This window comes from Melopsittacus undulatus, chromosome Z, assembly GCF_012275295.1.
Source record: "Melopsittacus undulatus isolate bMelUnd1 chromosome Z, bMelUnd1.mat.Z, whole genome shotgun sequence".
In the NCBI taxonomy this organism is placed as follows: domain Eukaryota; kingdom Metazoa; phylum Chordata; class Aves; order Psittaciformes; family Psittaculidae; genus Melopsittacus; species Melopsittacus undulatus.
In genome coordinates, this window is record NC_047557.1 from 12,841,483 (window position 1) to 12,861,290 (window position 19,808).

Below are 19,808 nucleotides of genomic sequence, written 5' to 3' on the forward strand. Positions count from 1 at the left end.
CCCCCCTTGCTCTAAGAAAAATCAACTAGAACAGTTTGCTTAGCACTTTGTTCTGTCCAGTTTTGAATATCTCAAAATGTGGAGACTTCATAGCCTGTCTGGGAAATTTATTTATTACCCTTCCACTATTTTTTTTTCCCATATATTTAAGTTGAATTTTCCATCCATCTGTTTGACTAGAATAGAACAGTTCCAGTTGGAAAGGACCTACTCTGACTGGTCTTATCACTAAAATGACTGACTAAAATTTAAAGATGTTATTAAGGGCAAGGTCCAAATGCGTCTTAAACACTGACAGGCTTGGGGCATTGTCCACATCTCTAGGAAGCCTGTTGCAGTGTTTGGTCACCCTCTTGGTAGAAAAATGCTTCCTGATGTCCACTCTAAACCTGTTCTGATGCTGCTTTGAACAGTTCCAATGTGTTCTGTCAGTGGGTACCAGAGAGGAGACACCAGCACCTCCCTCTCTGCTTTGCCTCCTTGGCAAGGTGTAGAAAGCGAGGAGGTAGCCCCTTAGACTCCTTTACTCCAAACTAGACAAAGTTTGGTATTGCTTAAGTTCAGATCTGCATATTATTTTCAATGGAGCTAGTCTTGTTTTTTACGGAAAAATAGTCAACCATGTTTAGATGTTCTGTGTACATTAGCACAGGAAAACAGATTGAAATTACTATATCAAAATTACCATATTTAATTATTTAAATCTGTTTCGTACTGCTTCTGACTTAATTGCTTGATGTTGAATTTTAGCGTTTGAAAACTTTAACACCACGTCAGTTTGATTTACAACTACAACAGATTGCAGAGCGGTTTGAAAAAAAATCTAAGGCAGCAGAAGATAAAATAGCTCGTAAACATATTGCAGAGCTGCAGAAAATTCAGAAGCTCCAAGAGGAACGAAGAGCCCAAGAAATTGAAAAGGTGACTTCTTATATAGTTCTGAAGAAGTATTTTCTTACGGTCATGTACATAATGGGTTCGAGTGAGTGTGAATGCTTGGTAATTCTGTGCCACATATTCATATTTATACAAAAACAAAGGGAAGGAATAAGCATAGCAGTCATTAATGTGTAGATATAAAGGCAATACATTGTTATAAGGCCTTTAAAGCATTAATATTTTAAAATCACTTAATGTTATATTAAGGACACTTGCATATCATCATGCTTGAAAAATATTTATGGATTTTAAGACAAGGTGCAAATTTTACTACTGTATGTGTTTAAGGTGTCCTTGTAAAAGACTTTTGTGACATTCTTCTCTAATGAAGATGAAGCATTGATCAAAAGCAGGAAAAAGACACAGGGAAGGGAACCTGTAGTGGGTATGGCCTCAAAACATGCAGCTCTGTGTAGCTGTTCTGATAAAGTGAAAAACAGGAACTAACATCTTAAGATACAGGAACACAGCCTGTGTACAGCTTGGAGCTTAGATAGAGAAATTGGCCAGCTATCCAAGGGGTGCTGGATTGCAGTGAAAGTGAAGTTGACTAATATGAGATGCATTTTATATGGCATAAAGAGAGAGAGTCTATGGTTATTTATCTGTTTTATTGCCACTGCATGAACAAGAATAAAAAAAAAAATCCATTTATTTATCTGGGAAAGAAAATACAACCAATATCCAAAATATTAAAAATAAAAATCTAGAAGAAAATACCATATTTGATACAGTATATACTTAATTTTAAATATTTTTATATTACATATTTATTTTGTAACTGTCTTTGATACATTGCATATTTATTTTTCAACTATCCTAGATTCTTTGTAAAAAACCCTTTTATCCACTTTCACTGCATGTAACTGTAGCGCACTTCTAAGTAGTGTAATTTAGATGTTTCTTACTTCTTGATCACGTGACACTCATTGTTCAGCAGTAATATTACATAATGTTATTCTCAGTTTCTGTACCAAGAAACTGGTATTCTGAGTTTCTGTACTGAATTCTTACTTGAAACAGGTGCCATAGTAGTGCTAGAGTTTAGTATAAGCCCTTAAATGCCTATTAAGCACTATGCACAAACTGGTTGCATTTTTTTTTGTTACAGATGGGCTTCTATTCCATCACAGTATTTCCTTATGTATATAAGATGTACCATTTTCATAATGGCAGTTAAAAAAAGTCTTCATTTTCAAATATTGAGAACATATACTAGCATATTGCTAAATTGTCAAATTATTCATAATGATACTTCAAAATGCATTTTACAGCACCTACTCCTTGATATAAAAATGGTGGTTTATGACTACAGTGGCTGAGAATACTGTAAGACAACATTTAACTGTGGACAAAAGATAAAGAATTATTTGTTTTATGGCATTTTAATGATCCACTTAAAAAAAATAAAAAAAAGGAGTAAATTCAGATATTGCTGAAGCCTGGAGCCTGATAAGCTCTACTATTTTCTTCCTGGAAGACTTTTTTCCTAAGGCTTAATTGCATTTACTTCATAGATATATAGGTAATGTATTAGGGCCATAGGGTATATTTTGTTTCAACTCAGTTATCTGAACATAAGATATTGAATATTCAGCATCATATAGGAAGAAAGAGACAAAATGAAATAATGGCCAGAATTCAAGAAGCCATTTTACAGACTCCAAAGCCACCACCAAGCCAGACCATAAAAGCTATTGAAGCTGACAAATTCTTAAGGAAGAAAAGAGAAGCAGAGGTAACTATCATCTATATTCTTTTAATGTTAATTATATGACCTTGCAAACCAGATAATTTCTAGGAGCATTTAGATTTAAGAATATTGTACTTGCACTCTTAAAAAGCAGATGATACAGTGTTAAAATGGTGTAGTAGATTCAACCAGTGGAAATTTGGCAAAATATTAGAATAATTCTGCATTTGTTACTTAGGAAAAATTAGCTTTTATGTAAGTGAAAGGTCTTATTGAATAAATACCATAGGTAGATACTAATTTAATTTCTGACAGCTTTTAGTTTACTGAGTAGAATATGTGAAATAAAAGTACTAATGTTACCTTCTCATTTGTGCATAATGGTTTGCACGTAATGTATGAACTCTTTTGTAACACACATTATAACACTGCTCTGTCAGAAATGTTAGCAACAGCTGAAATAGACAGTAGTTTTAGACCAAATCAAGAGATGATGGCAGTGCAGCAATTAAAAGAAAATAATTCTGTGTTATCTAGTGCTGGAAATTACTTAGATTGTAATCTTATAGTTCACGGGTTTGATTGTCATCAGGAATGCAAATATTACCAATTTTTACAGCTGCACAATGGTGACAGATGCATTTAAATGTAAAGTGTATAAAAGCAACATAGTTGTTTGAGTGACTATCAGGGATAAATTCAGGCTACTAAATCTAAAGCAGATCATAGCCAGAATACTGTGTTTCAAGACCCTGCATGGTGGGAATTACATAAATTGCTGAAGTCCCATGTAAAATCAGAATTATCTTGGAAAAGAAACAGCTGCAAAATCTTAGTATTTTCTGGGTAATGGACATGGCTGGGAGAAGGGCAGGCAGGAAGGCAATGAAAGGTAGGAAAGGGAAATAGTCTTGTTTTTTTCTTCATCTAGCTGATGCTAAAAGTATTTTCAGTGTAAATATTTGCATTGGACTAACATGACAAAAAAAATTTGTAAATCCTTAGTCTACTGAACCTTTGTGTTTTGTGAAGAGAAAAAAAAACATTAATTTTTCTGTTGTTTCTTCAGGACACGTACAAGGAGATTAGTAAGTTTGAGAAATCTATTGCCTATGCACTACACAGCCAAATCATTGACAGGTAAATAATTGAATATTAGATTGTTAAGATTAGACAGGATCCTACTCTCTAGTAGGTGCCTACTATCTATGTAGGCATCTATTTGAGGAAAATGTGATATCTTGTTTAGTTTTAACTGTGATTTTCCACTAGCACTCTAAATATTCCAGTTCCAGCACCATCACAGTATTTTTACCTTAGTTTTAGTTGTAGTAGGGATGGTTCAAACTTCCTTCTCTCTTTTTTTTACCATATGTATAGCAACAAAGGACACAAAGTGCTTCTCTGCTCTGTTCATTCCAGTCATTGAATCTATAAGGTCAGTTAGATTTGCAAAGCGACAAGAATGGTTGTGGATGTACATACACAGTAACACATACCAGAGAAAACAGAAGTAACCTTTCTCCTTAGACTTATCTGTATCTTGAATTATTTGTGAATAATTTAGCCATTCTGTCACCTTTAGTGACACGCATAACATACTCAGAAGAGGTGGCACTTGTGCATACTGCTGTGGATACCTCTGTATGTAAACAAAATGTGACTAATAACTGCAAAACTGCACACAAAGCATATGAACATATTAAAGATTATCCCATATTTCTCTGATATTCTGTGAGCCATCATAATTTCCTGTAGAATGTGACTTCATATTAGCAAATTAACTAATTGACAGTTGACTCAAGTCAATTTTGGCTGGAGCCCTCCTCTGAACTTAGTGGTCATTGTGGGGCACAAGAGCAGCAAAAAGTAACCACAATGCCCACAAAGAGTGCTGTTGTGCATTTGTCAGACTTCCACATAATTATACAGGGATCTGAATGAAAACACCTCTAAGAACCATAATTCCTGTGAAGTCAATAATCTTTTTAATCTTTTCGATCAGTGATATAGAAAAAGCATTGGAAACACAGAACTTGCAAGGAACAACTCCAGAAACTACAGAACAGACAGCAACTGAGCTATTAAGTGTTTATTCAGATGATGACTATATAAGGAAAATTAAAAAACGTTTAGAGGAAGATACATTTTATAGAGAACAACGAGAAAAGAGACGGCGAAAAATGTTAATGGACCAGTTAATAGCACATGAAGCTGAAGAGGTGAGAAAATGTATGCTGAAGTATATAACTCATGAAAAATTACTAATTTAAAGATTTGCTTACAAGTATAGAAGAATGGTATTTTTGGAGGTGAATAGATTTGGAGGCGATAAAGGGAGGTGTGTATGCTTAGCTCTGGAAATAACTTCTATGCCACTGTTTTTCCTTTCTCACCATCTTCATGTCATACTTCATCCTTATAAATCATAAAGAATCAAATAAAGACAGTAGAGCTAAGATTATTAAAAATCAATTGAGGACCTACCTCTTATTCCTTCCATCACCAAGTTGAACTTCAAATTATCAAAGTGTACAGTGGTTCTGAAGAAGATACTTCTTAAAAAGCAACAAAAATAGCATTCCTTGGTTGAAACCTGTATTTACAAATATGTAAAGTTTGATCTGGACTAGATGAATTTTGAAATGTTAGTTCTATGGAATATTGAAGAAGCAAAATACTTATGCTTCAGATCAGATCTTTGTTTTTTGATGTTGTCCTGGGTTCAGCAGTAGCAGTTGTTTTTTCTCCTTCTTAATAGCTGGTGCAGTGCTGTGTTTTTGACTTTTGGCCTGGGAACAGCTCTGATAACACTGATGTTTTTAGTTGCTGCTCAGTAATGTTTACTCTGACCAAGGACTTGCTGAGTCTCATGCTCTGCCAGGGAGGGGGAAAGCCGTGAGGAAGCAGAGACAAGACACCTGACCCAAACTAACCAAAGGGGTATTCCATACCACAGCACATCATGCCCAGTATATAAACTGGGGGCACTTACCCGGAAAGGCAAGATTGCTGGTCGGTTGGGCTGGGTATCGGTTGGCAGGTAGTGAGCAGTTGTATTCTCTTCCCTTGTTATTTCCCTTATCATTATTGTTATTGGTTGTAGCAGTAGTGATATGTGTTATACCTTAGTTACTGGACTGTTCTTATCTCAACCCATGGGAATTACATTCTTTCTATTCTCCTCCCCATCCCTCTGGGAGTGGGGTGGGGGGAGGAAAAGGGGGGAGTGAGAAAGCATCTGTATGGTTCTGAGTTACGGCTGGGCTTAAACCACAACAGGTGGGTTATGGAATAGAAGATACATCTCTGGAGGATGCCTGTGTTGTGTCTAAAATGGATGTTGCAGGTTATTTCATTTAAATACTGTCCCATAAAGCACAAGGCTTTTCAGATTCCTCCTCAGACACTCATTCCAAAAGCAGCTTTTAGACAACTGGCTTAACAGACCTTCTTTCTCATAATGATCATATCAAAACAGAACCTTGTAACTTACTGGGTTCTGTGATTTGTAGTTATTTTTTGTATTAGTATTGCACTGTGGGTCCTTAGCTTAGGTCATATATGTTGAAACTAGTATATATCTCCAATGTTGTTTCATAGTAATAGCATTTCAGATGTGTGGCATATCTGAAAAGTATGAAATTACATATATATATATAAACATTGGCATCAAATGTCTGGAGATGTTTTGGTGATGTTAAGAAAAATACAAATTTATTGGGGTAGGCATGTTCTCAATATTCATCCTGGACCTATATAGAATCATAGAATAGCTAGGATTGGAAAGGACCTTGAGATCATCTAGTTCCAATCCCCCTGCTATGGACAGGGACACCTCACACTAAACCATATCACCCAAGACTTCATCCAACCTGGTCTTGAACACTGCCAGGGATGGAGCATTCACCACCTCCCTGGGCAACCCATTCCACTACCTCACCACCCTAACAGTAAAGAATTTCTTCCTTATATCCAGTCTAAACCTCTGCTGTTTAAGTTTCAACCCGTTACCCCTTGTCCTGTCACTACAGTCCCTAATGAATAGTCCTTCCCCAGCATCCCTATAGGCCCCCTTCAGATACTGGAAGGCTGCTATGAGGTCTCCATGCAGCCTTCTCTTCTCCAGGCTGAACAGCCCCAACTTGCTCAGCCTGTCTTCATGTAGGAGGTGCTCCAGTCCCCTGATCATCCTCGTGGCCTCCTCTGGACTTGTTCCAACAGTTCCATGTCCTTTTTATGTTGAGGACACCAGAACTGCACACAGTACTCCAAGTGAGGTCTCACGAGAGCAGAGTAGAGGGGCAGGATCACCTCCTTCAACCTGCTGGTCACGCTTCTTTTGATGCAGCCCAGGATACGGTTGGCTTTCTGTGCTGCGAGCACACACTGAAACCTGCTGCTAATTTTCTCATCAACCAACACCCCTGAGTCCTTCTCCTTGGGCTGCTCTGAATCTCTCCTCTGCCCAACCTGTAGCTGTGCCTGGGATTGCTTCGACCCAGGTGTAGGACCACTTGGCATGGTTGAACTTCATGGGGTTGGCATCAGCCCACCTCACAATTGTGTCAAGGTCCATCTGGATGGCATTCCTTCCCTCCAGCGTATCAACTGCACCGCACAGCTTGATGTCATCGCCACACTTGCTGAGAGTGCACTCAATCCCACTGTCCACATCGCCAGCAAAGATGTTGAACAAGACCGGTCCCAACAGCAATCCCTGAGGGATCCTTACTGGTCTCCAGCTGGACATCGAGCCATTGACCACAACTCTGCATGCGGCCATCCAGCCAGTTCTTTATCCACCAAGTGGTTGTCTATCAATTTGATATCTCTCTAATTTAGAGACAAGTTGTGTTTGACAGTGTCAAATGCTTTGCACAAGTCCATGTAATTGATGTCAACTGCTCTACCCCTATCAGTTCCATAGCCTCATCATAGAGGGCCACCAAATTAATACTCTATGAAAAACATCTGTAGTAGCTTGAACCAAGAGTTCATCTGTCCAACATCTATATCATGTTCTTGTGGACATGCATATAGGCCATGAAGAAGTTTTGCAATCTAGTTATATAAAATCACTGTGGTCCCAAAACTTGCTCTTTGACTGCTATCAGCTGCTGCAGTCCCAGCAGAACAACAGCAGCCTGGACTAGTGGTTCTGGTAGTCATGGCTATCAGCTGATGGCCCTGTGTCCAGCAGCATTTACAGGGGCATTTGATAGGTAGAGCAGCTTTAAGCTAGCAAAGCCAGTCATTGCTGTTGAGGTTGGACAGCTGGTTCCCCTGTGGTTGTAGTACAAGCCCTGTCAATTTGAAAGGAGGAATTGTTGCAATGTGCTGCCAATAAGACTGTCTCCAGTGAGGCTATAAAGCAAGTACAAAATAATTTTTTCTTCCTAACTTCCCAGTAAGAAAAGTCAGCATTGATATAGGCACAATAGAAGTCACAGATTGCAGAAATTAGATGGAAAGACAAGTGAGCAGTTGACTGGACCAGTAGTAGACCAGATTATTTAGTGGTAATTTGGTTCTAAATTAGCAGAGGAAGAGGTGTCTATTTGGAACTCTGAGATTTCAGACATTAAGATGTTGCTTGACTTAGGAAAAAAGTGAAGCAAAATAATATTTTCTTTAATAAATAAATAAATATACAAAATAGTGAAAATTACTTTCTCCCTACATTATATATCAAACCAGAAAGCATTTTCAGACTGAAATGTAGCTTTCTTCAAGATATTAGGGTCAGATTGTGATCTGTACTGCATAAAACATGAACACATGCACAAGATGATTTACAGTCAAAGTTTGTCCCTTCAGAGTACTTTAATGTGTTTCATGTCTGTACATGTATACCTCTACTAAAAGAATCTTTTTCAAGTTCTTGAGGTTTGGCACACTACAAGTTGGAGCCTGTGAGAAAAAATACTTTACAATCACATGACACTCCTCTGTGTGGAGCACAGGGGGTGCCAGTCAGGTTTTCATAGACAGGAGTTGAAAGGGTTTGACAGTAACATGGCTTCGTCCCTGTTGAGTCTTCGAAACCTGCCATTTCAACAAAATATTTTTTCTAAGTACTTGTTTTATTTGATGCTCTCAAATTGTACCTTTCTGAATTTAAAAGTTGTCATAAGAAGTTATTTTCAACAATAAATTGAGAAGATGAAAAATGGGAGGGGAAAGGAATTGTTAATAGATTATTGGTTGTCAACCAAATAGATTTATGTATGCTAAAGTATAAGTTTTGGTCATAAACTTTATGACTACATTATAGGACAAAATCATTTCATTTGAAAGTAAATTAAACAATGAAACAGAAAAACAGAAAAAACTAATGTAGTAATTATATATGAGCAACAAGAAACGTAAATGTATAAATGTTTGGCCACTGGATGACACTGTTGTCTTGAGTAGGTAAACTAAAAAAAAGTGTGTATCATGTTTCTCAGTAGTAATTTTTTCAAGTGATTATGAATATGTCCCATTTACGGTATTTATGATTTCTTCAGGCACTTCACAATCCTCTGTAAAAAAGCTGATATTTACGTATTACATCAAAATGTTAGGTCAAAAAATTGTACTACAAATTTATTTCGTGTCCTAGTATCTCCAGGAGTTTCAAAACTTTTAAGCCTTAGGTTCTAGTACTTTGTCCATTACTGTATGTAGGAAAGATAGCTACCAATGCTTCAATAAGCACTCTTCTTGAAACTGTGAGTTTGGTATTCTGAATCCTAATTCATCCACAGTATAGCTCTGAGTTAATTACCTTTTCATATGTTCTTGTTCATCAGAAATTTCTGGTTACCTCTTTTTAGGCCTACTCAGAATGTCAAAATGTTTGATTGTGTAGAATACTGATGTTCTCCACTGTTAACAAAGGAAAGGTCTCTTGGCTGCTCTGAAGTGTTCTAAAGGAACTGGATGACCATGAGCCAGCAATGTGTCCTTGTGGCCAAGAAGGCCAATGGCATCCTAGGGTGCATTAGAAAGGATGTGGTTAGTAGGGCAAGAGAGGTTCTCCTTCCCCTCTACTCTGCCTTGGTGAGGCCGCATCTGGAATACTGCGTCCAGTTCTGGGCCCCCCAGTTCAAGAAGGACAGGGAATTGCTTGAAAGAGTCCAGCACAGAGCCACAAAGATGATGAAGGGAGTGGAACAACTCCCTTATGAGGAGAGGCTGAGGGAGCTGGGTCTCTTTAGCTTGGAGGAGACTGAGGGGTGACCTCATCAGTGTTTACAAATATGTAAGGGGTGGGTGTCAGGATGATGGAGCTCGGCTTTTTTCAGTGATATCCAGTGGTAGGACAAGGGGCAATGGGTATAAACTGGAGCATAGGAGGTTCCATGTGAACATCAGGAAGAACTTCTTTACTGTAAGAGTGACAGAGCACTGGAACAGGTTGCCCAGGGGGGTTGTGGAGTCTCCTACAATTGGAGATATTCAAGGCCTGCCTGGACAAGTTCCTGTGTGATGTACTCTAGGTTACCCTGCTCTTGCAGAGGGGTTGGACTAGATGATCTTTCGAGGTCCCTTCCAACCCTTGGGATTCTGTGATTCTGTGATAAAGAGCACATTCTACTAGAGGAGGTGCTTTGGTTTCTTACTAAGCCAGCTATTGGCACCATGTAGTTAATTGTTTGGGTATTTCCAATGACCACTGTGTTAGGGTGAGTACATCAATCCCTTGTGAATTAAGATTTGAAGATCTGTTTTCCTCTGGTGGAGCACTTATTGCATTACCAGTCCATGGCTGAGGTTAAGCAGTTGCAGCTAAAGAAAACAATTAAGTTGATTTATTTGTAATGGAGAAACAAAGTCTTTACATTCTCTTACGTTCTTTGAAATCTTCATGAAATTCTAAGCCCAAAGAAACAGTAGATAAAAATGAGGCAGGAAAGGGCATCATATCTACTTTTACTGCCTTGACTTCATGAATATAAGTGACAAATTGGACAGATTAACTCTTCAGTAGGCAGTGCTACTGGAAAATTTTATCACGTGAGCTATATCAAATGACACATAGGATGAATATGAAAATACAAAGTACATACAAAGTTCTTACTATTACATTGTTTTCTGTTTCAGTTGAATGCATGATGATAATTGTATGCATAAAAAAATAGTGTACAAGCACTACAAATAGAGTACAAAGCAAAAAACTTCCAAAATGGTTATCACAAAGTGGGATCTAATTCACAAAATTCACTGCATGCAGTTGAAGCACTATGGGACTGCATCTTTGCCATTAAAAATATCATGCAGTGCCCTGAGATTTAGTGGTTTGGAAAGGGGGAGTGCAAAGCTTAGGCTTTTCAAGCCACCAGTGTTTAATTTGAGTGTAGTTTATTTCCAGCAATTCTAAAGCAAAAGGAACTTAAAAATATGGAGTTTTGTTTGAAAAATATTGGCTTCTTGCTAACATCAACATTAAAGATCTAAATCAGAAAGTTGTAGTTCTTGTTATTGTAGTTCTTATTATTAAAATAGCCGTGTTGCACAGCTTTGTGTTAGAAATCTATTGCAGATGTCCTGGTTGCATGAGTAGCACAGATCTAGACCTCTTTGTAGAGCTCTTTCATAAGTAGTATAATGATATGTAATTTAGTTTGATTTTTCATTTACAGGTGAATGTATGTAATGTGTTTTGCCTTCTCTGTTACAGACAGCTAATGGAAAATAAACCAGATTTAAAAAAAACAGAAATGATACTTTACTTTGGTTTGGCTTTCATAGTATTACTAACTGGCTTTACCTGTTCTTCTGTTCTTAAGAAAATTAGTTTGAAATCTTCAGATCAGTTTCCAGTTTAGGTCCTTAAATTTGAATACATATTATAGCATTTTTGCTACATCTGAAATAAGTGTCCTGTGAATACAAAAAATCCTCTCAAATACTACTGCAGGAGTGATATTTGGCAATGCAGCTTGAAAGACAAGCTTAGAACTCAGGAGTTCTGGACTGTGAAATTAATGAGGCAAAACATCAGGTTAGGTGAAGCATTAGTTTAGATACCAAGAACAGTTTAAAGAAGTGTAGTAGTGAGAAGATACTATTATGTTTTGACAAGTACTGTGAGAAGACACAGTCCACAGCCTTCAAAGTGTCTGTGCATACTGACTATGCTTCAAGCAATGGTTCAGAATGATTTTCTTATAGTACCAAAGAGAGGATTCTATTCACGTCCCAGTGAGAACTCTGAAACTGTTACCAGGAAGTCTTGTGTTTTCCTCTGCTCTGAAAGCTTCCTCATATCCCACTTTTCTGCATGGAGGAAAATGAAAGACATAATTACCCAAATCCCAAGAAATCAGGGAAAATTTCGTAGAAGAATAGACTGATCAGGGATCCAGCAGAGTACAACAGGGACTGGCAAAGAGCAAGAATAAGTTAATTGATCTGAGGAAAGGGTGTATCTTTAGGTACTGAAGCAAATATGAATAAATGTATTTTTACTATCTCAGTTAAGACATAGAATTTGCTTCTGTAGTTCTACAGTTCTCACATAGTTTACAAATATATCACTTAGATATGTTGGTTTGGATTTATGTGTAAAATGAGAAGATAACTGCTGTTATATCACTCCATATTCTCTATGAACAACTGATGAGTTGTCTAGGAAATAGTTTATAAGCTGTGCTTAATACTCTTATTTTTTATATTTTAGAAGGCTTACCGGGAGGAACAACTAATTTACAGACTATTGAGACAAACTCAGCAGGAGCGGAGGATTGCTGTTCAACTCATGCATGTTCGACATGAAAAAGAGGTGTTAAGGCAGAACAGAATTTTTAGGGAAAAACAGTATAAGGAAAGACGACTGAAAGAATTCCAGGAAGCTCTTGACAGAGAAGAGGTAAAAGATTATTTGCTTCCTGAATTGCTGCAGGGCTGTTACAGAGCTTTCCTTTTATAAAATGGAATTTGTATTGTCAGCGGTTAGAATTTAGGACTTTTTTAGGGACAAGAATATATTCTTTTATATAGGTTCAGAGTGACAGCTAAGTTAATTAATGGATAAAGCTTGGCAACTTAAAGTCTAATTTTGATCTTGTCTTCCAAGCTAATTTTAACTTTGTAGGAAAACATCTGTTTGTGCTGAGTTATAAAAGTACAGTCTTGCAGAGGCAAAATGACAAGGCAGTGACATAAGACCTCATTCAAAGAATCATGTTTTTCATTTCCTTTAGATGTAATCTATTAACATCCTTTTTTGACAAATGCTGGAGGACTTTCACTCATGAGTGCTGATCTCTACCTTGGAAACTCAACTTCGCCTTGATTAATAAATTAAAAGGATTCATAAACTGTGGCAAACTGCAAAGTGCTACACTCATAGTAGGTGATAATGTGATGGTAGAAATCACCAGGTTTGATCCTGCAAAAAACAATTAGCAGCTCCAAATTCTCCAACACAGCTGGGGTCCTAAATTATCAGCAGCTGCAACTGTTGATTACATCTTTCTTAAGTATGCTTTTGGCATAAAGGAACAATGTCACAGGAACTATTGATAATTTTCTACCAATACCAGAAATCTTTCTCAAAGATTGATCAGCATCAATAATATCAAATTATTTGCAGATCAAAATCTTCTCAGCTGAATTACTTGTTGTGTGTTCTCAATGAGTAGTCCATTGTGGGTGTCATTGGAACTAAGCCTTTACCAGTGCCTCTGCATAGTTGTTTCTTAGGAAGAATAGACAGCATCATTTCATTTTTCCCTGCCCTGTGAGCACTAATTGTGTTGTTAATCTGTTCATTGTGAAAGAAGTAATGTATTTCTCCTTTATTTTATTTAGAAAGGTAAGAACCTGCAATTTATAGATTGGATAAAAATTTATAGATTTTTCTGTGTGTTAATCTGCTTACTCACTATCCACCTCTGGTGAGAATCTAGCTTTTTTTGTTTCTTGATTTAAATGGAAAGTTGATTTTTGTTTCCAGGACTGTGCAGTTCTGCAGTTTCATTTACTTTGTAGTTTCAAATCTATTCTTTAAAAAAAATTCTAGGCTCTTGCAAAACAAGAGAAAATTGATTATGAAGAACAAATTATCAAAGAAAGAGAGCATCATGAGAAAATTGCTGCTGAAAGAGCTCAGGCACGTTATAAAAAGCATTATTCTATATGTTGGGAAGTGGTCAACCAAATCATTGATTTGTCAACACAAGCAGGAGAATATCGTCTTCTGACAAACAAGTGAGTGAAACAAAAATAACAGCATAGCTGTTAGGCTGCAGAGTTCTACGTGCTATGATTCCCTCTTCTGATATACCCTAATAGCACAGATTCTGAAAAGGTCCTAAAAAGGCAGCAGTGTCCAAGTGCTTGTGCTGTAGGAGTGTTTCAAAAACCAGAGAGTGGGGCCTTGTTGCTCTTGTTCTTTCATCAGTATTCAGTGATTAGACTGTGGGGTAAGGCTTATAGTATTAGAAGGTATCCCAAAATCTTCATTGCCTTTTAATGGAATTGTATGTAAAAATAATAAAGCTGTAACTATGTGAAATATATATGATAATGTTTTATGGAAATTATATCAATTTAGGCCCAGTGAGTACATGATAAAATAGTCATCCTAAACACAGGTTAGTGATGATTTGATTCTTTCCTTGCCTGACACATAGTTCCAGCATAAGCTAGTGTCACATTTGCTTGTACTGAGTGGTGTACAATATGTAGAGGTACTTGAAATAGATTGATGGAATCCTAACAAGTAATAGAAACTTTAATTTTGACTATTTGTTAAATCTAAGTTTACGTTTAGCTTTCTACCATATGTAGTTTGTCTTGTTTGATATTAATATTTTCCCTTTCTAAAAGAAAAATTTAGCTTACTTTTGTAATGCTGAATTAATTTTAGCTTCCAGAAAAAAAAAATCTATTGTTTTTTTGGTGAGAGGAAGCTTTATCCTACAAAAGTGAAAAATATTTTGGAGTAGGGAAAAATAGCTATAGCAAAACTGTTGTTACACAACTCTGGTAGCCAAATACTGTGTGATGACACATTTGTGAAATATTGAAGTCTACAGGTGCCTATGGCTGTCATGTAAGTAACCAACAACTTATGTAAAGCTGTAATAATTATAGAAATAATTAAAAATTATATCTACTTTAGCATATGCATGTTTTGTCATTGTGATTCTTGTAAATTTAGGTTCACTATTCTCAAATATCTAACCCCTTTAAATTTTGGTTTGGAATTCATTATTTTTCTTTCTTTAAATTTATTTCTTCTGCAGCAGAATTCCATTAAAGCTGATGCTTGATTGGAAGGAGCTTTTTTTTAAAGGAAAACTGATATATGAACAAGCCTCAATTCAACCTTTGCCGAGTGAACCACACCCAGAACAACCTTTAGATCTGAATAAATTGAATCTTTTAGATGAAAAAGATTATAGTGAATACAAGGTACATCAAACTGATAAAATATAATGGAAGATAATACACTTTGATTTTTCATAATCATAAACATTCTGTTGTGATGTTTCATTTTGTTCTTTTACAAGTTTCAAATATCAGATTTTGACATGCATTTTCTTTTCATTGCCTGAGGTTCTATATAAAATATATGTCTATATTTTATGTTAATAGCAGTGGAGAACTGCTACAATTTTAAAACACTGTTATAATTTCATTATTGTATATAACATAGACTGTTTTTCCCCTCTTGAACTCGTAGGACCAATATATAAACTTGATAGCCTTAATTTCAGCAATTTTGAGTGAAGGCCTTCTAAGATTTATTAGCTGGAGATAAGCATTTGTTTTAAAATGGTAACATTAGTGAAAATTATTAAAAATCACTGGCATTTTTCTTAACCTTCCATTAGAATGCAAGTAACTATTTTTCGGGGAGCCTTCAAATTTCAGCTTTACAATACTTCAATATAATTTCACAAGTTACAGATGAAGTATTAATGTTTTCCTGTTTAAATGTATTGTACAATTTTTTTTCTGAGTAGCATTAATGGTACTTTGGGGGGAAAAAGAAAATCCTGCTACATATTCAGTTTTTTCGAGTAATTTGTTTAACTAGAATATGGCCTAATCATGGCAAATAGCCCATGTCTGACTTTTTGGGAACTTATAACTACAGTATGTATGTGTTTTTATCCACATCCTGAAACAATTGGTACATTTTCTTTTGAAGTGAGTATAATTGCTTGTTACGAGTTTCTGTGATGAATGTCTGACAGCTCAATTTACTTTGGTTTCAATCTTAATATAAATTTTCCTGATTGTCTGCTATTATAGCTTATTATCTGCTATTCTGGTGTCTATTTATAAGGTCTTTGATCAGACTTTATCAACTCATAATAGATTTTGTGATCACTTTCTTTAGGTGAAAAATGCATACATATAAGACCAACAGGGAGGACATATGGGACAGATAGGCAGGAAACTGGGGAGTTTTTCCATCATACCGTTTTTTATATTACACCATAATAATCTTCTTTAGATGTAAAGCACTGGAGATCACAAACATTTAATGAAACATTTAAAGTCTCTTTTTCAATACCAGTTTCTTCCAAGTTATCTTTAGTCTTATGCCTTTCTGAATCAGTATTCCTGAAGAGCTGGTATCATATGACTTGTAAAATTTTTAGTGCCAACTCGTATTTGTGTCTTCTAAAAAGTTAAGTAGATTACTAATACCTACCTTCAATTGATTCTAGATACAAGTATGTTGGCAGGGCATTCTGGCAGTTTATGCTGATTTCCTTAAACCTTGAGAAAAAAAAGTTCAGCAAAGGCAATTCTGCATCTCTCAAGAATAAAAAGTTTACATTAGGAATACTGACTAAAAGTGTCAGATACATTTAATAAAATACAAGAACAAGATACAGTGCTATCAGTCCACTGCACATTCCACATTAGATTGAAAATATTTGGAAACTACTACATCATCAGTGTTGGCTAATCACTTCATAAATTAATGGAATCAGCCAAAATAAACATAACGCTAGGCACTACTCAAAATATCAAATAATTTCCTGTTTCAATCAAGAGTGTTGAGAAGGAGTTACTTAACTTTCACCTGGATATCTGAAAATGTGTTTATGACAGGTAAGCTACTTTAGCTCAAGAAAGGTACAGTCTAGCAATCTTCTGCTTAAAAGGGCGAGAAATCTGAAAGGTGAGTATGTTGAATGGGGAGCCCATTTAATTTGAAATTAATTTTCCTCCTAGAGTTTATAACAACAGATCCATCTTTACTTATTTTTTAAGGAAGAATGGTTCAGATAGGACAAGGATTTGGTTTTTTTTAAGCATGTTTTTTCAATTACATATAAAGAAGGATGTTTTCTGAGATTGATTAGACAGGGGATATTGTGCAACTCAAGATTTTTTTTTTCAATTTGGTTTTACTGATTAGAAGTAGGAGATATTTTCATTTAGAGTGATAATAAGTTACATTGTGTTACTCTGTCTAATGCATGTATATTCAAAGTCGACACTGATCAAGTTCTGTTAGTAGAATATGTGCTGTAAAAATGTATCATTCATGCAAGTAAGTTCAGGAAAAGGTTGCATATTCTGCCTGGAACATGGATTCAAAACATTATATTTCAGCAGAACTTTGAAACTCGTTGCTTCTGTTAATGGTGATTAAATATTTAATTTTAGAATTATGTAGTTGTTGAGGTTGAAAGGGGTGTGGAGGTCATTTAGTATCACCTCAAAGCAGGGCCAACTCCTGAGTCAGATCAAGTTTCTCAGAACCTTGTCTGGTCAGCTTGCAAGTATTTCCAAGGGTAAAAATTCCACAGACTTTCTGTGTTCAGCCATTTTTATTGTGAAATTCTTTTTTTCTCCATTACTTTTCCTACTTGGAGTTTCTCTTGCTGAAATATTTGACTGTGTAACAATCCTTTATTGTGCACCCTAAATGAGGTGGCAAGCCAGAATAGCTTTTCATACCAAAAGTTGGACATCATAACTTTCCTAGAGCTATAAGATCCAGTAGTGGTAGAGTGTATATTAGAGTGACTAATGGCAAAAAGTACAATTCTGTGATCATTTCCTTTGATTACATCCTTCCAATCTCATCTTTCTTCCAAAGAGTTTGTCAGTAAGAGTATTTTTACCAGCAACACCTCGTTAAGCTGTATGCTGGTAACTCATAGTATCAATAAATTTATATTCATCTCAGAGTAGTTGAACAGGAAGTTTCTAATCAATATTTCCTTCCCTCAAAATTGTTTGAATTATATGGTGGCTTATTTGTATTGGATTGTTGACTGTTAGTTTTTGGTTGGTTGGTTGGTTGGGGTTTGGGCTTCTTTGGTTGGTTGGTCGGTTTTTTTTTGGGGGGGGGTGTTTTTTTGTTGTTGTTATTTGCTTGTCTATTTTCTCTTTATTTTATGTGTTAGGCAAATCTATATATTTGTAATCTTTGTCCATACAAATTTTCAAAGATGTGTAATACTGGACAACAATGCTACCCATTTTTAGAGTGCTGAGTATTAAGATACCTTCTACTCCAAAAATCTGCCATTGATTCATTCTCTATGCTAATGAATATCAATAAATGCCTAATGATTATGACATAATTAAAGCTTTTAGCAAGGGTCTGTTCTAAAAAATATTTTATTACCTGGTACTATTCAGATTTGGTTATTTTATGCATGCAGTTTGTGTATAAATACATGTATCTAGAAAGATGACAGATAAGGAATATTAACAAATTATTTGGTAATTGTCATTTACACAGAATATGACAGGGGAATGGTGTCCAGATGAAGAGAACAGTGAAAACAAACCTCCTCTTAATAATAACGTGTTGGGTCATGTGCTTCATAGACTAATGGAGATTTTCTATCCTCCAAAACCCGTATCTCCACCTGCATTTCCTCCATTTCCTATCAAGGGATGTATTTTGGGAAAACCTTTTAGTGGAAAAACTACCTGTGTAAAGTTTATTGAAAAAGGTAGAGTGGGTTTGTTCTGTTTATTTGTTCTTTTGCTTGTTATTTCTGTAATTCTTTATTATCTAAATTTTAGTCTTTATTTGCCTTAAAATCCCGCTTTTTTGTGTATTAGTTTGCAATATTCAGGTACTATCTGTTGATATTTTGGTTCAAGAGGCCATCGAAGCGTTTCTTAAAAATGAAATGAAAAGTGAGGAAAAAATGATTCCACAAGAGGCAGAGAGTTCTGGGGAAGAAAATGAGGTAAGCAGTTTTGTTAATTTTGGTTTTGGCTCCTACAGGGTGATGAGCATGAAGTATGTAAGGAAGAAAGCATGTTTAAATTTTTTTTTGCTAGATTTCAAACTTAACTCTAAGTTTTGACTTACAAGACTTCAAGAGTCAGCTTGAATTGACAGGCTTGTTTTTCCTGTAATATGTAGTCTCCTTTCTAATCCGTTTTCTTTCATAACTGATCAACGTTGAGAAGAACTTGCCACCACTGGATGTATTAAAGAATCCTGAAACAGAAATATCTATCAATAGAACTGAAGGTGGGTATATATTTTACTTATATATGTATGGATACATGTAATCTTACTAGATTTAAATGACAATTCCCTTTCTCTTCTACATTTGAGGTAATACCAATGAATTCTGAGTTTTTACAGTAGTTTCTGTTATGAATTTCCTATTTCCACACATTCCTGGTGTCTGGGAGCAGCAAATGCAGGCTGCTTCATGAAAGAAAGTGAACTAGGTGACAAGGACAATAGCAAAGCAGGAAATGCCAACATTCAGAAACAGAGATTGAGGATATCCACTGATGTCAGAGTCACTGTGAGGTTCAGAGACCTTGATCAGCATGAGCCTCAGTCTGATGCTGTTCACCTTTGCTGCAAGGGCACGTTGATGGCTCATGGTCAACTTGGTCTCCTCCAGGACTTCCATGCCCTTCTCTCCAAAACCAATTTCAAGACAGTTGACCACCAGCTGGTACTGAAGGCAGGGGGGGTTCCTCAGCAGAGGCAGGACTTTGCATTTCTCTTTGATGAACTTCATGAGATTTCTGTCAGTCTTTTTCTCCAGCCCATCAAGATCCCTCTGAAGGGCAGCACAGCAATCTTGTGTATTGACTGCACCCTCCAGATTGCTGAGGGTCCACTGTGTCTCAGTTGTGCAGGTTGGCAATGAAGATGATAAACGATACTGGTCTCATAATCCACACTTGGGCTACACCAGTGATTGCTGACTATCAGCTG

The 19,808-nt window shown here is 36.2% G+C and overlaps 1 protein-coding gene across 1 annotated transcript in view; it reads left to right on the forward strand.

The window, feature by feature from the left end:
* SPEF2 (sperm flagellar 2) overlaps positions 1-19,808 on the forward strand; it is a 65,844-nt gene that overhangs the window by 8,398 nt on the left and 37,638 nt on the right. The window contains 10 exon segments of the mRNA XM_031051584.2: positions 751-921; positions 2,537-2,677; positions 3,702-3,772; positions 4,638-4,854; positions 12,303-12,491; positions 13,647-13,834; positions 14,875-15,043; positions 18,351-18,567; positions 18,680-18,810; positions 19,037-19,100. Of these exon segments, the coding sequence (XP_030907444.2) occupies positions 751-921; positions 2,537-2,677; positions 3,702-3,772; positions 4,638-4,854; positions 12,303-12,491; positions 13,647-13,834; positions 14,875-15,043; positions 18,351-18,567; positions 18,680-18,810; positions 19,037-19,100 (1,558 nt within the window).